The following is a 23,756-nucleotide window of genomic DNA, read 5'->3' as shown; positions in this document are numbered from 1 at the left end:
ATGTGTGAAAAGACTTCACTAATAGGTATATTCAAAGGAGAAACATTCACAGTATTAAGGTAGGAAAAAAGGGAGGTGGAGAAGAGGAATTGGAATAAATTGGAATGATCGGTGTAGGCTAAGCGATTATCATAAGAAATAAAAGGAGAACGTGAGATACTTCTTCTGGAAACATTGAACTGGAAAATTTCCAGAAACTTTTAGGATAATCTTGTGGCATGTTTTTAGACTCAGAAGCGTAGGAAAACCAACATTTACCATAGAGGTTTTTACATCGGTATCTAAGGTTGGAGAAACAAAGATAGTCTGAATAATCATTGGAGCGTTTAAAGTACTGATGTGCAATCTTTTCCTGTTTGACAAGAGAAATAAGCTTGCGGGAAAACCGATTGAGAGATGAAGAAGCTGCGAAAGAAGTAGAAGGAACATAGAGTTCAATGACAGAGTTGAGATGAAAATAAAGGATATCCCATGCTTCATTAACGGAGCAAGGAGAGAGAAGAGAATTCCAGTTGATAGAAGCCAGATAATTGCTATTACTTACATAGTCAACCGACATGAAGAGTTTACGATGAGTAACATTAGGAGGAAAGGAAGACGTAGAAGATAGGGGAAAGATCAAAGAAATGATGGGTAAAAAGGACGGGTAAAAAGGATTTTGGAGAATGAATTGAGCGTGCATTAGGCATGGTAGACAAAACAAGATCAAGAAGCCTACCGTTACTATTAGCATTACTATTAAGCTAGGAGAAATTAAAATAGTTGATACATTCATGAGTAATTGTCCATAGGATATAGCATTCCGGTACGGTGATTAATATGTAGATGATGCGGATAAAGGGTTAATAGGATAAGAAGAAAAATCAGGAATGTTATAGTCACCTTCGTTAATGAAATATGTATTAAGAAAAGGATATAAAGTTTTTCAATTGTTTAGCAGTAAAGCTGGTAGTGGGAGTAAGAGGAGTGGGGAGGGGTCTAAACAGAGCCAATGATGACAATGCGTATCCGAGTCGGAGTTCTATAAAAAGCTGTTCAATAGAAAAAACCGTTACTTTAATTTGACAAACGGCATGTGAATTCCTAATCGCTGTTAAAACACGATCACCGCTAAGGACATCACTTGTACAATCATTTCTGTTGAAGTGAAAATTATTATATGTAGAAAAACCTAGTTCATTATTTGATATACCACTGCAAAGCCAGGTTTTAGAAAAAGTAATGTCCTAAGAATAAGTTGAAGTAGAGAGAGAACAACGCAAATCGGATACCTTAGTTCGGGGACCGCGTATATTCTCATAATGCAGCAGCAACGATGGGTCATAATTTAGTTTTTTGAATTGGAAGACGAAACATTAACAATTTTTGGGATACCATTTATATACTTAATTGTTTTATTTGTCATCCCAGAATCTATCATGATCTTCAGTTCCATTCCTAAGTTCTTTAGGTGGAATTGCTGTCTAGAAGTTGAATTTTTGAGGATCTTGGCAGTGCCATTATACCGGTTTTTATTTCGTGGAGTAGTCATGGCAACCGACTTGCTGGGCATGATGACACAAATCAGCTGAGGACGGTTGTTGATTTCCCAAGCCTGAGAATTTTATTGTTGGAGCAGTCGGCAACTTGAATGGAATTAAAGATACCTTTAACTTGACTCAAACCCGAATATTGAGCCGATTTGCCAATATTGGCAATCATAACATTGGAGGAACGATTCTTACGATCAGCGATCTCTTCTATAACATCCTTTGCAAGGTTGGAGAAAAAGTTGCTGAAAAGATTACTTTCCAACTCTGTGACCTTTAAGGCAAGAGATGAAATATCGCAGGAGATTCTCTCAATTTCTGATTTTAGAGATTTGAATAGTTCCATGCGGAAAACGTTAAATTGAGCCTAGAACATCTCCTGGATTTTGAATAGCAGAGAAGTTCCTCCAAGATCACCACGGGGGGCTGGGGCGAACTTGATAGAGACTGATCTGTTGGTTGCAATGGATAGGTCAACTGCGGTCCAAAGCTATCGATGTTGCAATCAAGCAACATACCATTTGTCCTAGGATGCCCAGTTCTGGAGAGACACTTTGGATGCGATTTGATATCACAGGAGATGCACTCCAGAGGATTAACCACTGGCTTTTTCATCCTTCACAGGTATTTGAAGCAGTCTGTTTCGACATGGTAAATACCAGATGGTAGAACGAACAATACAGCGGTTGAAAGAAAAAAGTATAAAATAAACAGACAGAGCGGTAACAAAATGTGTTTGACTTGTTTAACGGCTGAATACGTATCATCATTCTTGATTTTCGTTTTATTTTGACCTCTATAAACTTATCTTAAAATTTCTCCTACCTGTAGCCGAATACCCTCTATATTCTTAAATAATGAAGCCATGTGCAAGTAACTTTCTAATACAATTGTACTGGGACAACTACCTTATGTCCACTATCTTTCCGTATGACTTAATACGCTTTTGCTCTGGAAACCAGATATCCGCCATGAACTTATTCTGAAAGATAGTTTGGAATACGTAGTACAATATTATGGTAACTACGCTCTCCGAATTTAATTCCTCTTGATTTCTTTTTATGGAGTCACATCAAAAATAAAGTATATTCGCTTCCACTTGTATTTTTGTGGAGATTTGAAATAACGAATTAAACTATATTATACAATCATAAAAGCTTTCAGACACTATGTTAATTCTATCATGAAAGACATAAAAAACTAATTTATGAAGTGCTTTCTATGTGAAGGTGGAACATTCGAATATTTTTCATACTGCTCGACTTTCCCCACCACAATTTTTTTCTTTCTCTAACCAAATTTAAGATCCATGTAACCAGTCCCAATTATGTAGCTTACCTCATATAATAAAACTGCAATTTATTATATATACATCTGTAATAACATATGATCAATAACAATAAATAAATATTTTCTATATCAAATTTGAAAGACGTTTTTACCGTTTCTTTAAACGAATGTCAGCAAATAGAAAAATATGCAACGAATATTTCTCAATATGTACAATACTTTGTCCATATATGTATCAACTAAATATCAGCATAAGAGGAGGATAATTAGGTGAATCTTCTTATAAGTTTGTTATTTTGTCTTCTTGAACAATATTTGTTTAATGCGATCAGATATATGTAATTTGTTGATCTATGATTTGAAAAAGTTACTAAATACTAGAATTCAATTGATTTGAGTGGAAGAATCGAATAGTTTGTAGAGACCGAAACAGTTATGAAATTATTTTATAGGTTCTATTCAGAACATGTACCGCGGAATTTTGTTAAAAAAAGTACTCACATTACATGTTGTACTGAAAACACATAAAAGCACTTTTTGAGAAATAAGAGTGTTAGTCTAAATTCTAAATAGTACTCATAAAATATAAGAATAACAATTTTTCTTGAACAGAGACAGATATTTTCTTCACCAATATTAAAAAAGTTCTCAATCATTATAACAAGTACTGAATATTATTCAGTGAATAGTGTAAGCGTAAGTATGTATCGTCAAATAAACCTGGTTTCTAATACAGTGGGCGTAAAAAGTATTCGTACTGTAACTAATTACTATTCAAATGCTGAATAATAATGTTTATTGAACAATATTTTATAAACAAACATATAACACGTATTCTCCAAAGTTTATAGAACAATAATATCAAATAAACAAAAAATATTCATATTGTTTACATAACTATCAAGAAAAATGAACAAAATGATAGAAATGAATGCGCAATAAGTATTCGTACAGATCTGTTGCTAGTATCAAGTGTACAAGTAATTTAAACATTTATAATAAAAACACTAAATAATTGTAAAAGTAATATTTGTAATTAGTATTTAGTAGGGATTCCCTTTGATTTTATTATTACAGCTAACCTTCTAGGTATTGAATTAACTAAATTAGATGTGATTTTATTATAGTGATATGCTCATGTAGCCCCAACACACATATAGAACAACCACCATGTTTTATTATCGGTTGTAAGTTCTGAGATTTATAATCTTCTTGTTTTTTCTCCAAACTGTAAATTGTGGAATAATGGATCACAAAATGTATATTAATATTTTAAAAACTCATCTTCATTCAAGTGCTGATAAAATGGGCATATTGTTGATTTACAAACTTTGGAGAATACACGTAAAATGTTTGTTTAAAAAATATAGTTTAATGAAGATTATTATTCAGCATTTTAGTCGTATAATAAATGTCGTAAAAAAACTTGTTTCCACATAATTTATATTATACAGAACCTAAAGTACTAGTTTCACAAGAACTTTTTTAAAAAAGTTCCCACTGGTAACAGTTCCTTCCATAAAAATTCCATACAAACAGATATTCTTTGAAATAAAAGACATAAGTTCTAACAGAATTCTTTTGAAGACGAAAAATAACTGTTTTCCATCCCTGGTTTATAGTTTAGAAGTTCTTGTTGAAAGAATCAATAAAATTTGGTCTGATCATTTGCTTATAAATTCAGCATATCTAATAATTAGATATTTTTTTTTAAAAATTGCAAATTTCACATAACCATGTTATAAACGCTACTAATTAGGACACAGGTTCACGGGTCTGATTATTCACAATCAGCAAGTTTTAATCCTATCGAATTACATTCATACTAAACAAACATGACCAAAGTTAATAATGGTTTTAGAGAAACTATTGCATAAGTACATATTGGAAAATTACCAAAGTTGTATAAGTACATTATTAATAAGAATAAATACTAAAAACGTTTAAAATGATGAATGTACCTATAAAAAAAAGATGCAGATTACTATGCTGAAGTATTAGCGAATAATTTTTTAGAATAAAGCAAAAATTTTGAAAATTAGAAAAGTAGCGATTGAGTTACGATTTTTAGACGTTTTTCGCCTTTAGTATATTAAAAAATGACAAAAAATTAAGATTTTTGAAAATGTTGGTTCACATTATAGCCGTATCCATACTAAACGAAGATGCTTATTTACTCATTTGTTTCAAATTAACAGAACGGCTATCTGGTCAGCCAGTAGGGTACGAAAAATATTGTACAAAGACGCATGCCTCGTATAATTTTGATTTCTTAATAGAAATTTTCCAAAAAAGCCTTAAAGAACTGAATATCTAGATAACTGATGTTCAGGAACAGTACCCGCGGGTGCCAGGTAATGCCTGAAATTTCTCGTGGATTTGCTTGTGCTGGCTCCCTATTCTTTGAGAAACAGTGGTTTAGAGTATGTAAATGCACCTAGTACATTCGTGTTTAATAAGAAATCCCCTGAAAGTGCAGTCCAGAAGACTTCATATGGAACATAACGAGTAGTTTCGTTGACTTCCCACTCTGCTGCCGATGTTGGTCTTGAAACCAACCACTCGTGAGCGATTTCCGGTATTTTCAATTGCTCGTACTCCCCTTGGAGGTGCTTGAGCATCGCTAGTCCAGGCCAAAATACCCCCTTAAGGTATACATCTACATAGTTCTTAGGTAACTATTAAAGTCAAATGAGAATTCCTCAATAAACGACAAATACACAAGAGTATACATTATAGCAATGATTGTTAGCACTATTTCAAGTTATTGAACAAAGTTAAATGTTGATATAAATCATTGTAACATGAAAATAGAATAGTTAATTGTGTTTAGCTACAGTTGACTAATTGTAAGTAGCTTCATTACAATTGACCGAAACATTTTTACATCAATCTCTTTTTTCATTAGCAATTACGAAGAAACCATGACGACAGTTTTACAGAAATCAGTACAATCACTCCGTAACATTTCGGTATAATTTCGTGCTAATTTTGGTAAGGCTTTTGAATTCACAGGTATAGTTTTCCTGCTTCAGACAAAAAATAAAATAAAAGAAAAGCAGCCTTCTTTCGACTCTATCTATTATGCCAACTTTTAATAACAATTTCTCAATAACTATGTAGTTAATCGATTCCATATTTTGCATAAGAGTTTCTTGTAATACAAATTAGTTTTGCTAAAAATTGAAGCAATCTTAAATTTTGACATTTACTTTAGAACTACCTTTAGACTATGTCTGCTGGCGTCCAGAAAATCTCCAAAACTATTGACCGAGGAAAAAACTGTTCGATTTTTCAAAACCAATAGTGGCTTCTTTGATCTAATTTCTATGTATTGTTTGGGAATGTTCGTCAAGGGGTCAATATCATAAAAGTTAGTCCATTTCTTAATAATTTCAGAATTAGTGGAGATAATAATATTTGAGTTACGGAACTTTCAGAGGTGATAATAGTATAAAAAATCGCAGTACATAATAACATCAAGAATAATCAATGTTTACGAATAATGTGATAGTGTTCAGCGCGCATTACGATAACACTATTCATTTTGGGGTACGCCAATATGTATTATATCACACTTGGTCTAAATAAACTTCTCCATATTTTTAAATAAATATTTTGTCATACTCTGGTATATCCATTGAAAAATATATCTAAAATAAAAAAGTAAAGTGATTAGCCTACGAGCGCAAGATTTGGGAATACTCTCTGGTTTCTTCCAAAATAAAGGTAGGTAACTCAAACTTTTTAATAGCAGCGTATATGTATTCCGTTATGGAACGTTTTGCACTAACAGTTCAATCAAAAATTTCTACATTATTTTGTCTGTTGTAATTGACTGTATACATATAAAGGAAATTTGTAAGGACGTAAGACATTTAATTAATATAAAACTGACTTTCGCCCCGGCGGTTGAAATAAGCAACAAAATATTTTTTATTTCTGGTATAGCAAGCTCAGGTTGGTACGACTAATTTACTTAAAATAAGTTAAAAATAATTTATTTGACTCCTTATAAAAAATTATTTAATCATAAAATAGATATTATTAAAGAATTTATTAATGTATTATACAAGTTACATTAACTTATCACGTTAAGTTTTAGCATAAGTACGGATAGCAAAGAAATAGCTGGATTTTGTTATCATTTAATATTTTAATACTGTAGAGTGGAAATATTCCCATTCAAAGAGTTCAAAACTCGATTTTTTTGAAAATTATGTTTTCTTAAAGTACGAAATTCAAATTCGACGAAATAATGAAATCATAATGATTTTAAGAAAACGCAACACGACATTACTATCCAGTAATTAATACTAAACTTTATGGAAGGATAGCTGTTTACAATTCTAACAAATGATTATTTTTATATATTTACATGGACTGATATGTCAAGGATATTTTAAAACAAATACCGTGAAAAATTCGAAGAATTAGGGAAGTTGCAGAATTTTGAACGGAACGATGCAGAGAACCAAGCAACGTCCAGGGAGTTTAAACACATTTTTCTCAGAACCGTGCTTTTTGAATTAATTGCAATGATAACTTAAAAATTGATTGATGAATTTTCTTCAAATTTTAAACACAGGTATTAAATATATATTTTTTTAACAAGTGAACTAAAACTATGTCAATATTTACAATAGTTTTTTTTTTGCCATTTAAAGAAGTAAACAATTGTATACTTTATCACTTTATACAAATGCCATTTTGTCAATAAAATTTTTTTGTACCCTTTTAATTCAAACTATAGTGATTATAAATTAAAATCTATTTTAGCTAAATATTTTTCATTTTAGGTGAATACAACAACGCAAATCGTGGTAGTCATTTAAAATGTCCTATTGCAGAAAACATACAATTATTAAAATAATAATAAGGATAATCGAATAAAAATTTAATTGTGTCATCTTGAAATGTGACCAAATACATATGCAAAGTTTCAAGATTATAAATCTATAATAAGAGAAAAATATTTTATATCAGATATCGATCTAAAAACAACAGCTCGGAATGGGAATATTCCTTTAAAAAGGATTTGTTATTACATAAACTAAGTAATTATTTCATAATATTATCATGTAAAACTTTAATAGGACTTTGCTATACCATAATCTTTACATTCGTTTACCGTTCCATTACGGATGTACATACAATGTATATCCATGTGAATATAACCATGTAGGTAAGTATTATTGACATATTATGTCTACACCTCTGAGCAATAACTGAACACTTGCATGTTTGAACAAACTTGATAGTAAACGCTTTTTTCATTTATACCGAGTCAACATGCAGCTTTAGAATAGATCTTTGCGATTGGTGTTTTATATTTTATATGATACTATAAGACAACTTCTGCAATACTGCTTCAAACAATGAAAAGTATTATTCCTTCAAGGAAATTTTTTCATTGCCCACAGTTGAAATTTTATTCATTTATTTCATTAATAAGCGATCAAATATGTATATTTAATTTTATTTATTTTTGATATATCTATGTGAAACTCCTGAAAATTGTTGAAATTTGTTCCGGAAAGAATCTGAAACCGAACTAGAACCGAGTTATTGTTCTCAGAGGCACAAATCTCATATGCCAGTAATACACAATTACCTTGCATATCGATTGTTACATATTTTAAGAGGTTACGTATGGTACCGTCAGTAAAAAACACCATGCTTACTTAGTGCTACAGTTTAAAATACGTACACTGCACGAGCATGTTGGGTGCACTATGGGAAGAGGGTCTGTGGTGTTTTGACGGAAGAACAGATGTACTCACCTGAGGCCCCATCTCACCGGGATCACCTTTCTTTCCCTTTTTTCCTCTTTTCCCAGGAGGACCTGGTTCACCGGGAGGACCTACAACAAAATCAACAGCGACCGATAAGTGGAAAGGACTTTCCAGTATCATCGACATACAAAGGAAAAGAAAACAGCGATAATAGAGTAACAGAACACTAAGAGAATTATGTATGTGACATGTGACTTTTGTCTAGTTAATTCTAGAATGAAGTGCACACTGTTAGTTAAAAGTAGTTTTCGCTGGACAGTGTTTCAATCAGTGTGCATATCTTCGATTGTCAGTAGTTAAAACTAGAATTGATTGAAATCAGCCTATCACAACTGTTTATTCAAGATTGAATAATTTCGGATGAAAACTGAACGTTTAAAATACCACAGTAGATTTGAGTACGCGACTGTAACAAAGTATTTGCGGTAATGTTCATCAAGGGCTGTGGTATGTTGTTTGAAAATTGAACACAGGCTGTCAGTTAGAAAATCATGAAAGGCATTCTGTGTGTTACCGATTCGTAATTTGAGTTATACATGCACACGCACAGAAGCCATCACTGTAAGCTGAGTTACTGTTACTGTTGTAGCAAAAGAATTGCACTTCAAAACAATGTCTTTATAAAAAGAAAGGAAATCGATGAATTTGTTAACAGAGTTACTCGGAAATTCTTGGTCGTGAGAAGTTCATGTTAGAGTAGTAGAGATAAAATTGGGACTGTTATTGGGCGTTGAACATTCGAAGTGAGGGAATTGGGAACAGCTAAATTGTATTGCTAGATGATGTGTCCCCAGCAGCCCTAATGGATTCCTCACTAGAGTACAGCAAATTTAGCTTTGCTGGGGAGCTGCCCCAAACCGACAAAAAGAGACGGTAAAGTGAATGCTGTAAAAAAAAGATATTTGAGTTGTGACTACAAAGGATGAATACCACCAATTTAATGGATGAACCCCCCACTTCGTCAGACGGTCTACCACGCCATCGGACAAAGCTAGATTTACTGTACCAGTGAGTCACTAGTACTTCCGCGCAATAGTAGGGAGTAGTAGGGATTTCGTTGACAATTTCAGGTGAGAAATGTGTGGGCAGTTCGCTTTCCCTTAACGGCCAAGAATTTTAGAGCAACTTTGTTTGTTCTTACCGATTTTAATAATCTTTAAATACCTTGTAGAAGTCACCATATTGAACAACTTTTTCCGAGATATTAGCATAAAACATTATTGGGTGCGTGGCAGAATATTGTTTTATAACCAATAATGTAATATATTATACAAAAATTAACAGCATACGTTATTTTTCAAGCCTTTCTAATGTTTTTTTTTTACATTCTTTAAATCTTTGCAAATTACAACAACTCAGTTGTACTCAGTTTTGTATCGCTCAATCGACTATATAATATATACCTAAGTTGGAAGCATTTGCGTAATTAATACATAGTAGTGATATCATTAAAATCTATGCGACTTCAATTGTCTCATACATAAATAGTAAAATACACAGTATACACAAGTATTCGTCAATATATTTAAGAGGTACGAATTAAATAACGTATAGGTACTCCTATATACACAGGGTCCTATTAATCTAGAAGCTATTTATTGAATACTCTTCCATATGTAAAATATTATAGTGATTGGATGTAGCTGCTTGTTAAAGACATTAGATCGTTAACTACAGCTCAGTTCATACTGCATGATCACCAACTCGATCATCTTAAATTCTTGTGTTTGATTAATGGTTTCAGTAACTGAAAAAATGTTTTAAAACAAAAGCTGTGTGGTATCAAAGAGAGTGACCAGTTCCTATAATAATTACACTAGACAGTATTAGAATACAAATCTATACATGTCATGTACCTTTTAACAACAGTTTTGATAATATTAAGAGTATTAATTTATTTATCACTTGATCATCGATCAAAAATTATACATTTTGTAAATTTGTAAAACTACATATGTGTATAGCTGATACAATAATTACCAAAATAAAATTATACATTTTTTTAATTTAAAAGAATCACACTTCTTAATGTACTATTTGCAAAATTTCTTTAAACATATAGGTACTATAAATAAACAAGTAAACATTAAAAAAGCTGTACCTAAAAATCCCTGAAAAGTTTCTAAATAACACCATTTCTGACGCTATAAAATAGGAGATATTCTTAACTTAAGTTGCACAATGCTAAAATCTGAAATGTTTTTTATGATACTAGATTTTACTATGTTCATTCACACAAGAATTAATAAGTTATACGTATAAAAACGTTTCGCTATCGCTTGTTAGCTCATAGAAGAAAATTATGATACGCGATACTATTTATTTCACAGCTGTCCTGTTTCAATCATCTTTCTTCTTCCGAAAAGAAAAACGAACAAAAGTTGAAAGTGAACCTTTAAAAAGCAAATAATAGGTATATTTGTACGCTGAGCAACCGCTCATCTTAAGATTACCATCGTCGACGAACATGGAGAGGCGAATGAAGACATCTGTTTGATATCCTCTGCTATTATGAACAAAATAAGAGAAGTAAGTCATACGAAAGGTAGGATAGTGGCAGTAACAGGAGCGAAAAAGGAAGTAAGAGTAAAAAGAGAAAACAAGCTCCCGACATGGATGATACAAGCACCAGAATCAAGGTAATCGGTCGTCTGTAAGAAACTAAAAATAAACTAAATTAAATAAAAAAGATAAAATCTTCCTGCAAAGCTATTTTCCTCCTTTTTCCTCTCCATATCCTCTCTAGTCTGTCTCACTGACCTCCCTTACTCCATCTTTTACCTCGTTACCCTCGATACAGTAAGCTTCTTCTTCTTAAAGTTCATAACATACAAACTGATGAGTACTAGTGTTGTGAGAGAATGTTAGTATGTAAAGAAAAGTTGTGGAAAAGTTAACTTTTTTAGCCTATGTTTGTGTCGTTCTCTACTACTATACTGCTGCAATTATGTTGCTTAATAGTAACTTTTCCTATTAATCGTTTAATGATTCATAAGTTGCTCAAAAATAGATTTGGCATTGTAAGTAAATTACAATTAAAAATTACGATTAAAAAATTACGATTTTATAAAGTTTTTGACTTTTTTAGTACAGATACAAGAGTACAACGGCAGAGAAATAGAACTAGAATAAGAAAATGTAATTAAATATCTATGCAATGTTTCTATTACAATAAGACACGCGTAGTCAAACTTACATCTCGTCTTGTAATACTTGAAATATGTAATTACATAATTATGCATAAAAGAATAAATTTTATTTCGTACCACGAAAAATTATTTTACTGTTTTGTCATCTAATAGTATTCGATAAATGGAATCAAAAAATACTATTCTTAACTTGAGGAATAAATCCGTTAAGGAGTTGTGCGTTCGTACAACTTATATTAGTATTTCTAGCTTACTTGACAGGTTACAACGCCGCCATATTGACTTCTATCCACAATCTGATTGGCAATATACATTTCCACTTAATTCTCGAACGACAGATGATTTTAGCTTTAGCAATATACAAGACGAATATTAATTTTAAATGGTCCTGGCATGGATGATACAAGCGAAGATTAATAGTACACGTACGTAATTATTTAAAATTGAAAAAAGTGATCAAACTCCGAGATGAAAAGTCCTCTTCCAGAAACCTAGCCCAGCCTCATTCTGAAAAATTTTTCTTTATTAATTAGAAGAGTAATGTAAAATTAGAACTATTCACAACAAATATTTATTAGGTACGTAGTTAACATTCCGTGGTGTTTGTAGGGATATGGAGTGTGTGATTAACATTTAATGGTATATGGAGAAACTTGGGATGTGTGGTTAAAACACTAGGTGCCTGTGTGGAATTTTTCAACTTTTCGATTTTGAATAATTGTATTAATTATTAATTTTAATAATTCCAGTAATTCTAAATAATACCAGATAGGAGTCAATATGACATTAAAATAATTTTTCGAATTTTATATATGTATAATTTTTCAGTCCATAAATTCCTAAAGTTAAAAGTAGTACTTCGTTTTGGATTCTATTCAGTCGAAAAGTTCAACCTAGTAATATAAATGCGCATATGTAATTTGCTGTAATAATAATCTCAAACAACAAGGATCACAGGTATCAGTAGTAATTTCCTGGGATTTTTTTAAAGTTGAAGAAAGTTTCTGAAGTTACAATTAATATTACTTTCAAAGAGGAACGTTTAGGTGAACATCAGCTACTAGCAATTTTCAAGATAAAATTTTGAAGCTACCTATTTTTATGTCATTTTTTACTCGGAAGTTAAACTTTTACTATATGTATATTTTTCTTTTATATTTGTATTCTTTTATATGTATTATTTTAAAGGAATCTCTAGATAGGATATTACCAATTATCGCAGAAGTTATCAGCGAATATAATAATGAATGCCCCAAAACAATATTGGATTCATTCCAAGATAAGAAAATACATCTAAGCAAATGATCATTGAACATTATTTAAAATCATGGTGAAAAATGTGTACGCAGATACGTAGACAAAACTTCAGTACGATATGTGTAGATGTGTAAGAAGAACTACTCGAACTGCATAATTATTTAGGGAATAAACTTTACTGAGAATGTTTAACGTAGCTGCAGGAGCTGCGATTAACCTTTTCGTTGACACAATTTTAATTGACACAACATAGATAAACAAATTTTACATTATCTGACTTCTTATCTTTATACTATTGGTCAATATGATCTAATCCTACAACAGTTTAGTCTTTATTTGTATGTTATTGTCTTTATGTATATTTCTAGGCATTTTCGATTGTGTGTATAGAGGTTTAACAGCAATTAAGTACCTACTGATTTTTATTTTTACTTATGTACAACACGCGACGTAATCTAATATCGTTGGTCGATATCATAGACAATGTTCGCATCTAATTAATGACGATCATGTATGGAATGTTAACTACTATAAGTACATACCTACACGTCACGTGATTGTAAATTCTGTTCGGACTGATTTGCATTTTGTGATCATTATATTTCTGGGACAAATAAAACTAATTTGTTTGGAACTCTCTCTTATTAACAATAAAATGTAATACATATATTATAAATGTAGTATATATACTACTTTTTGTTTCTTTTTCTTGTGATGTACATACCTATCTGTAATTCGTTTAGCAACCAATATTTGCTATATAAGTTTATTATTAATTAAAAGTTTTATTGATACTAAAATCTTTTAATTATGCGTATAATTCAATTTTCAAGTGTCAGTTTGTAATAAGTATCTACTAAAGCTATGTCTTTTTCGCTGTCTATGAAGCATATACTGTTTTCTATTTTCATGAAACTAATATGTATATATATCAAAAAATATATATATATATTTATTTGACAGATATCAGCAGTACTTTTCGATAGAATTTAGTCGTTCTTTCTGGGTTCAAATTATATAGATTTTATTCATCATCAAGTTGAGTTTAAAAGGAACATTAGTCACTGACAATTAAATTGCGCCAGTTATAGTCAAAAGCTTTCGGAAAATGGGGAAAAATTAAGAAATTACTTTCTGTTGATAAAATCATTTTGTCTATGCACACAAATCTAATAAATGAACCACATACTGATTTTCAAAATTAGTCTGTATTATTGATAACTCAGTAACGCGTTCCACATTAAATTTGGTCTACAATTAACAACAGTAGCATGATTAAAATTCTGAAATCTCCTTCTTCAATAGATACTCTAATTTGAAAATTTATACATATAATTTCAACTCATTCTCAGTAGAATACTTTAAACATTAAAAAGTCTCAAAATAATATTTAATAAATTTACATACTTTTTAGTTTCGTTCAGTATTATTCGAAAAAATAACGTTTGCAAAGATTAACATATGTTCCTATAAGGAACAACCGTACCAGTCATTTTGACTGCTTCGGTAGATGTAGTCGACAGCGGGATATAGCGATTCCAGTAAAACAGCAGAATATCGGTCCTTCACTTTTAACACACTTAACATATAAAATAAATATAAAATATATTCGATATGTATAGACTCTCTATTGGTGTAAACTAATACTTTTTTACAATTTCTCTTATATAAATTTGACATAAGTAGATTTCAAAAAACGACGTAAATTTATGAAGCAGCCCAATGTATCCAAATAGGTATGCCAAGACTGTTGGAGGAAAGGCGGCGAAAGTCCCGGTATGGACGAAAACGAAAAAAAGAGAAGTCATGCAGCATAGAATCTGCACAAGGAAAATATTCGTGTTGGTTTTGGAAATGTAGAAGGAAACAGCGCTTAACGTACCCGTTTCGCACGTCTAGAAGATTCGTTCCCGAAAGAAAGCTCTCACAGCACGGCGCGGCGTCGCGTCGCGGCTGGGGAATCTGGTCGACCCTCGGTAAAGGTCTTTCGTGCAAATAAGAATGAGATTAACGCGACGCTTTGGCAGCGTTCGGAGGGTAAGAGACCGAACACGCATTTGCACCGGGCTAACGACACTCCGATTTCATTTACAGAACAGCTTCAGGCGACTGGAAAATGAGCGACCAATACAGATGCGTTCGTATGATATAGGTATAAAATGATCCCTTGGGAAGAACTGATTTTCCCACTTGTTTGCGATGAATTTCCCGATTGCATTGGGTAGAATCTCTCGCATTTTCGCATTTACATAATTCACGGGTTTCGGATCCATTGCATTTGAAACAACATCTATTGTATAAGCATTTAAATACAATCTCGATGCTGTTTATGTTGACAACTGTGTTTTAACACACAGACAAACCCAAGCATCACCGAAACTGCAGAATAATATTAAAATAACGATGATAATGATGATAATAATGATAATAGCAATAATAATAAAAATAATAATTCTTGATTCGTTCCTGGCAATAGCATAATATATATCTATGTCTTTTGTTGATATTTTTAGTCAATTCCATATGTATAGATGTTTGTAGATTTTTCTAATTATAGATGTTCTATAAATTTCTTTTCGTAAGAATTCATTTTAAGTTCAAAATTTAATTTTCTTCAATTTATAAATTCATATTATAAAAATTGATATTACAAAAGTAATTACGCATGTGAGTATTTGTTTTTGTTTTAAAAGTAAGATTTGTAGATATTGGATAATCGGATTATATACGTACTCGGATGACCTTGACCTTGACATTTATCGTCAAGGATTTTTTTCTGAGTAGGTAACCTTCGAGAGGTTTCAGCTGTCAAACAATTATTAATTATTAGCAAACAAAATATTTTCCAAGCAACCATATTTACCAATATGGTGTTTTAATTTTTATAAATGTTAATTATACTAAGTGTTTATGAAAAATGTAGGTAGAGCAGAAATTCCACTTCCGCATTTGTGCTTCGAAAAAAAAACAGCCCAGACGTAACCTTATCTATCTCGGATTAAACTCAGGATAGAATAGCTTGGTTGCGTGAACTCTTTGTATAAATTTTCTCCTGAAGCGTCTTTATAAGAATGTACTTCCGTCCAAAATTCTTGAGTTTCTCCTGTATGTTGTCACTTTATATTTCTCAAGTTATTCCATCGATTTTTGATGTTGTTTATAATATAATATAATTCTGAAAAGTATTCTTGTACTATTTCAGTAATATATGCTTTAATTGAAAAATAATTCATTTGTTTAAAAATGTTTGAATTTGACGATAAACACAATTTTATTTGTTTCAGTAACTTAAGCAAAACTGCTAAACAGCGCCTTTTTAATTGTTCTTTTTTTGACAACAGAAGTATTATTTTCTTTACAAGAATCTTCAAAAACATAGCTAATATAAGGGTTTGGATCCACATAAGTTTCAATTTTATTTTCCTCTAAAGATGTTATATCTATGAGGTTTACAACATTAGGATTTAATATTCTGCGAGCAATAAAAGTGATCAAATTCATTAAATCTTTTTGTAATTTGGTTGGATCTGTCATAGTCGACACAAAACTTTTATTGACTTTTTGAATTTCGTTTAACATGGGATAAATATATTCTAAATATGCCTACAATTAACGTAATACGTTGTTTATGTCATAAATACCACATGTGCTATAAATATTAAACTTTATATACTAACTTCATTAATTGAATCGCTTTACATAGAATATAATAATTCCGCGGTGTAACACGCATCTTTATGTCGAAATATTTTAAAATATAATTCTAACTCAGACCACTGACTTAAAATTCCTTTTATGGCAGGTTCAATGGATATCCATATTGTTCTTGCAGGTTGTAGGTTTTTTAACGGTTCTTTATCATCATTGAGTGTTTTATATATTTTGGAATATAATAATTGTCTGCAGCTAAGGTGCTAAAACAAATTATATGTTTGACCTATTAAAAAGTCAATATTGCGTGACAGTGTTTCCTCTGTTGCTTTATAGATACAGCCAGTTGTAAAGAATGGCACACACATCTGACCAAAACCAATCCCCTTAAATTATGATCTCTTTTAATTTTTCATAAACACCATTATTAATACCAGCTATGACAGAGGAATTATCAGTCCCTATTTCAGTTATTTATTGTTATGTCTAATTTGAAATCATCGAATAACGTTACTATGGCATTGCCAATACTTTCAGCAATGCGACTTTCTAATTGTATAAGCCCAAGATATGTTGACACAAATTTCATTGTTTATGGACTAAAATACATTATTACTGTACCTAGCATCTTGGAAACGCATATATTTATACTGTCGTCGATTATCAAACTGTATAGACTTCGAAATATCATCTTTCAATGCTTTTTTAAAATATAGACCCAAAACATTAATAATAATAGCGAACAGTTTGTTCCGTATAGTCGAATTGGTATTGCCTTAGAACCAGCAAACAATGCATTGCATGTTTTTGATAAATGGTCAATAACGGAGATTGGTGTATGAACAGCACGTAGTCAATTGTACTTCGGTCTCACTTTTTTCACAAGGAGTATTTGCTATGTTTATTTTTTGCTGCCACGTGGAAAAAAATGGTTCTGCTGCTATTTTGTACGTGCAGCATAACGTTTCGTCAATTGATATGTATAGATGTATAGATATGTATTTAGCCAATTGACTAGCAAGTATACACTTTGCAATACTTACAATATACTTTTGTTGTCGTCGCTAAACACACCAACTCTTAAAACTAATTTGAAGTGGACAGAAACGAGAGAGAGAGAGAGAGAAGAAAGAAGAAAGTCGAGGGTGTAACAGGCGAAAAACAGATTTGAGAAAGAAGTTAGGACCGACGAAAAAGAGTAATAAAAGAGAAAGTTCAGTGGCCCACTCGGGCCCGGCGCAGAACGGTCAACCAGGCCCCAGCAAGGTCTTGGAAAATAACCATAAGATAGGAAAGCACAGAGAAAACTAAGAAAAGACTATCCCCTAAATTTCGTATAAGTCTGGTTGCCAAATGTTCCTTTCAACAACCAGACTCGCTCGCAACCGTTAGAAATTCCGGCAAACATCTGCAAACATCTTACACTCGAACATTGGCAAAAGCGTAGTGGGAGTACCATGGCTGCCACAGAATGAATAGTGACAAAATAGTGGCAAAGGCGTAGTGAGAGTATCATGGCTGCCACAGTATGAATAAAAATTATGTGGATTTAGTAAAACAGTAAATTAACAAGTGCGCAGAACGCAGAACCAACATAGGATTTATCTCCCAACACTATAATGCGACAGTTCACACTACAAAACTTGTGCAAATTTATTTTAGCATACAAAATATTCCGATTTTACCGTGGCCAGCACGGTCGCCTCACATAAATATTATTGAGAACTGTTGGAGTCTACTTTCTCAAGCAGTGTAAAAGCATGGAAAGTAATATGAAAATGTTTCAGAATTAAACGAAGCTATTATAACAGAATGAAATAATTTAAGTCAAGAAAAAAATTAAAAAATTATACAAGACTTTACCTAACCGGATAATGGAAGTAATAGGAAATAAAGGAGGTTGTACACATTATTAAATATATTACTTAATATGTATAGATTAATGATAAACTAAATAAATGTGTCTTACTTTACAAGTATGCTATCATTTCGTCCTTGTGGTACAACAGTTTTTTTTTGTTATCTACAAAACCCAATAATGATCAATACTCGAAATCACTAGTTAACCACTAAAAATCACTAAGCTGACAGAGAAACACTAAAATATCACATTTCAAGTCTATAAATACACCAGAATTCAGACGCATCTGAAATTTATAATTTTCTATATCACAATTATTCACAATATACTACTAATATACACCAGGTTTAGTGCCAAAAGCACTAAATTGGCAACACTGACCAACGTAGTAAATTTATATCATCCTGGAGTGGGGGTAAGTTGTAGTGGGGAACTGTGACTAGACGGGGGGTATCGCTTGGCGTCGTAATGAAGAGAACGCGTTCTTTGGTCAGGTAACGCAATGATACGATGCTACTTCATGTTATGTATCAATAATCACATGACCTTATCTATATAAAACATATTGTAAATCTAATGCAAAATAAAATAAAAGTTCAGTTTACAATGAACACGAAGTATATGATACCGATTTCATTGATACATTTTAAAATATGTATATACTTTATACAAAACTTAACAGTACCCAATATCTGTATGTGAGAGCTACGTTAATTGAAGCAAATTTTTCCGAAATTGAATTGTCTAATTACATTTTATCTCCCTAAAGTAAGAAAGAGAATAGGTACGCCAGGAAAAGACCTAAAACTGTAATTCGGCACATTTGTACTTGGTCAAAATTCAATCAATTTTTTTGAAACCGAAGCATGATATAAAAATTTTTATTCGTCATTTTCAATTTATTTTTTCATATAGAATCACCATCTTTCTGTTTGTACCATCAGTTCTGGGACACTCTGTATGTGTATAATTGTGTGAACAGTCAGACTGTTCTCATAGAAATGATAATCGAGGGCAAATGTATATTCCATTTCGTTATTCTAAATAATAGTGAATAAGTAAATAATGATACTTAATACTGAAAGTAAGTGATATATTCTTCAAATACTTTTTATTAATAATCTTCTAACGAATAATAAACGATGACTAAAATCTCTTGGGGTTACTCAGGAGAGTGTCTTTATCGACGTATGTCAAGGTCAAGGTCATCGAACCTACCTCCCTTATATTGAATAATTACTTAAAACTAATGAAAATATATACAGTGCAGTATACACATATATGTGTGCACTATTTTTACTATTATGTTGCTTCACAATATTTACAAACAAAAACAAGTACTATTATCATAATCGATAACTTTCAACAATTATGAGAAATCGTAAGTAGTAAGACGAGAAGGTTACTTCTACACATGTGATTGCCGTACATTCCCATAAACTTGCTTTGGTCTCGAACAGTATACTGACTTGTATAGTTTTAGAATGCCAATGCGATACCTTCGAGGTCAGCGAATCAACGACGTCTTCGTTCTCGTAAACTCAAAGGTTTCGTCAGTAACGAGATGTCCGTTGATGCGTTGACGTAAAAACGTGATTTAGAGAAACCTCCTAGAATGCCTGCACCGTAAAAAAAAAATAGTGGAGATAGAAGAACAGGGTGACGAGGAAATCGGTAAGCAAAAAATGTTCGACAGAGAGCACGAAACAATCTGAAGAATGGCAGGCATGTAAGTTACATCGAGAAGTATCGATTACGTATCTCAATCATGGGAAACTACTGGGGCGGGTATCGAACCTGGAATCCGGTATAACCAACCACAGTGCCCCGCGGCTGCGACATGTGAGGTCTCTAGTTTTGCTTCCTACCACCTTTCTTTCTTTCTGCTTTCCCTTACTTTGTCTTACTTTCCACCGTTACATCTGCCTTTCCGCTCTGCTTCCCCGATTCGAGACTTTAATAACATTTGAATTTTCTAGGCTTCCGATAACGGTACACAACTAAATAGTGCGAAATTGAAAAATTGATCTTTGTCAGGGTACTGTTATCCTTAAGAATAAAGTAACGACATATTTATATAAAACAGTCAATTCCAAAATCTGCCTAAAATACGCTTTTTTTATGAAACTCATGTCTAAACATGATAACATTGATTGATATTTCAATATAATTACCTGCATAGTTCAAATTTTGACATATTTAAATAGTTAAATGTGTCATTTGTAAATTTCTTTTAAAAATATGATAGACAAAAGAAGAATAGCCATATGTTGGATTCCCGGTTTTGGAGCGAGTTTAACATTTTAAAGCAAATCGTGTGAGAGGTTTATTTAATGATAAATAATGCAAAAATAATATTAATATGTTCCTCTTCTAGCGACTGCGGATTTTTCACTAAACTTCGAAAAACAATAACGGTTGCAGTTGTCTTTCAGCTATTGAAGTGACAGAACATAGTTCCTGCTCTTCCGTATTTTGTTTTTACGTGTGTGCTTAAGAATGTATTTAGTGACTGTAGATGCATACACGTATTTAAGATTGGTTATGCGTTGAATAGCAACACGTATAATCAATATAATATAAAACCAAAATTACAACTTGTAGCTGATAATAATACCTGTCACTCATTCAATATTTTTAGTTAATCATTTAATAATTCAGTTTATAATGGCCAATAATACTGACATACCTTCTAAGTACAGAAAATTTCTAGTAAATACTAATCAAGAAATGATCCTTACCAATTGTATAGTTACTGAAACATAGCCACTAAAACTAGCAACCAATATTTAAGGTTTTTTTTTACACTCCCAATTCGCACGCTCTTTCCTACTGCAAAATTAAAAATACGAACTAAAAATAGTGTAATTTTCTCTATGGACTAAATCAGTAGTAAACACAACTACGGAACACTGTAATGAATCAGAAATTTATCTGCTTATACATATATCTGCATATAAAACTTAGGTTAATTATAAATATATCCATATTGATAAATTTAAAACCACTCAAGGAACAGGTTGTGCACACGTCTCCAATTACACAATACAAAATATTAAACTTCCTGATGAATTCGCAATTTTTCTAATCAAATTAACTGCATTACAACAAGCAATGAAATTCAGCAATAAAAGAGTATGTCATCTTCAACGATTCTAGAAGTGCCATTTTAGCTTTGAATGTATCCTTGATACTTCAAAGGCATGAGACAGTAGTGAAAAAAGATAAAATATAACTATTGTTTGGACATCATCTCACATTAGGATATCTGGTAATAATAAAACTAACACTGTAGCAAAAGCCATCAACTGTACTATTTTTAACAATTTGTTACTTTACTAAATAACATTACAGATTGACATATACATATTGACAACGAGGATTGTTTTTTGCGTATAAGGAAGTTATTTATTATCAATGACTGTGGATAGAATTTATCTATTATATTCACTTTATGAGTTCCATATGGAACTTAATTAAAATGTAAATATTATTTTAATGAAAGTCTCTCTTAATGGATGTTATTGATGTTATGCATGTTAGTTATTGATATCTAAAAATATTGATAGAAGTTATGCATTACATATTATACTACTAAATAAATGAAAATTATTAAATATTTCGTTCATATGCTTTCGTCAACTGAATGTTCAGATACTTGGGTTCGTATATAGAAATATGTGTATATACTTTACTAGATAATTCCACAAACAATATGTACCTACCTAATGTATTGTATGAATATAATATATTGTATGAATGTAGTGTATGAATATTCCGATTGCTCTTTCAACCTTCAATCGTTCAACAGAAAATCATTGGTCTATCTTATTATCATCAGACCCTGTCATAAACTGTTCTTGGTCTCAAGTTCTCGGCTCGTTAGGTTGTGTCTAAGATGAGCAAATTACTTACTATCCTTTCATGATCTATGATACGTATTCGTGACATTGCATTTTAATTTACAAAACCTAAACAATAAATATATTTGTATTTGTTGGAGTTGTGTAGATAAATGCAACACTAGCCGTAAAAAACTTATTTTTATTCCTGCTTTTTCATATATTCATTCATAGTGTTATATATATTCATTCATAGTATTTTATCATTTGTAATTGTGCATTTATGATAGTTCTCTAGTACATACATACACTATTTGCCCGCCTCGCGTTCATCTTGTCGGTAGTTTAAATTGACCCTAGTTGATCAAACTTTTGACGGCATTATTGATCGTCGCTATCCCCACTACTTGTTTGGGGCTATCTTGGTAAACAGACATGCAAGAATGTTTATTTTATAATAATTTACTAATTTAAGATCTCGCTATCTCGTGTCAGGTGTCAGTATATTATTTGCTGTCAATGATTCTCGCTCGCTTATTTGAATTCCTGGAATTCTACATATAGCATTCCTAGATATATAGATGACAAGACATGGTTCCGAGCTGTGGCCAACTAAGCGGGTATGTACATTGTATTTGGTCGAAGGATGCCTCATCGCTTAGTCCCAAGTGTAGATGCAGTAACCTCCTCATAAGGAGTGTCCGGCAATCAGTAATCGCTGAGTTATTATGGTACGGACGCAGATTACATTCTGTATTAACATACATATGTATATGTATACATGTATATATATATGTACAATATAAAGACGAGCGATATTTTAATATCATTTACGAATAAATATAACTAAAGAGTTCTTTTTTATTACGCTATGAATCCTCTACGGGATTATTAGCAATTGTTAATAACCAAATTGCATTGCTGTAATTGCACAAATTTATTTTAGTCACCTGAAAAGAGTTTAATACATTCATTTTAATCTCAATCTTAAATCTCCTTTTGCATGGAATAAATATGACATACATGCAATTAAACACAATAAGGCATGACATATTTGAAAGAAAAAGTTTTGAAACCAAGTTCAAAATAAGAACATTGACTATTTCACCAATAATGCAATCTATGACAAATATGACTTCTTTGATGATAGTATATCTTTTTTTTTGATTTTATACAATTCAAACAAAATACAAAGTTTTATAACGCAAAGATAAAATATTGTAGATATATCACAGATAAATTGATAACACATTATTAATTTGATAAATTATAATCAAGTCTTTTAATACACACGCAATTTTAGATCCATACAGGTTTTTAACACAATGAATGTTCTTTTTGCAATGTTTAAACAAGTTATACAAAATACAAAATAAAATACC

The 23,756-nt window shown here is 31.6% G+C and overlaps 1 protein-coding gene across 13 annotated transcripts in view; it reads right to left on the bottom strand.

The window, feature by feature from the left end:
- Positions 1–23,756, bottom strand: part of LOC143186325 (uncharacterized) — a 451,287-nt gene that overhangs the window by 119,577 nt on the left and 307,954 nt on the right. For all 13 annotated transcript variants that reach the window (XM_076389907.1, XM_076389912.1, XM_076389911.1 and 10 more), the window contains one exon: positions 8,603–8,682. In XM_076389907.1, coding sequence (XP_076246022.1) covers positions 8,603–8,682 — 80 coding nt within the window. The remainder of the gene's footprint in view (positions 1–8,602; positions 8,683–23,756) is intronic.

The sequence above is a fragment of the Calliopsis andreniformis genome, chromosome 12 (genome assembly GCF_051401765.1).
Source record: "Calliopsis andreniformis isolate RMS-2024a chromosome 12, iyCalAndr_principal, whole genome shotgun sequence".
Lineage (NCBI taxonomy): Eukaryota > Metazoa > Arthropoda > Insecta > Hymenoptera > Andrenidae > Calliopsis > Calliopsis andreniformis.
The sequence above is the reverse complement of the archived record's forward strand: the minus strand, read 5'-3'. Positions and strand labels throughout refer to the sequence as shown.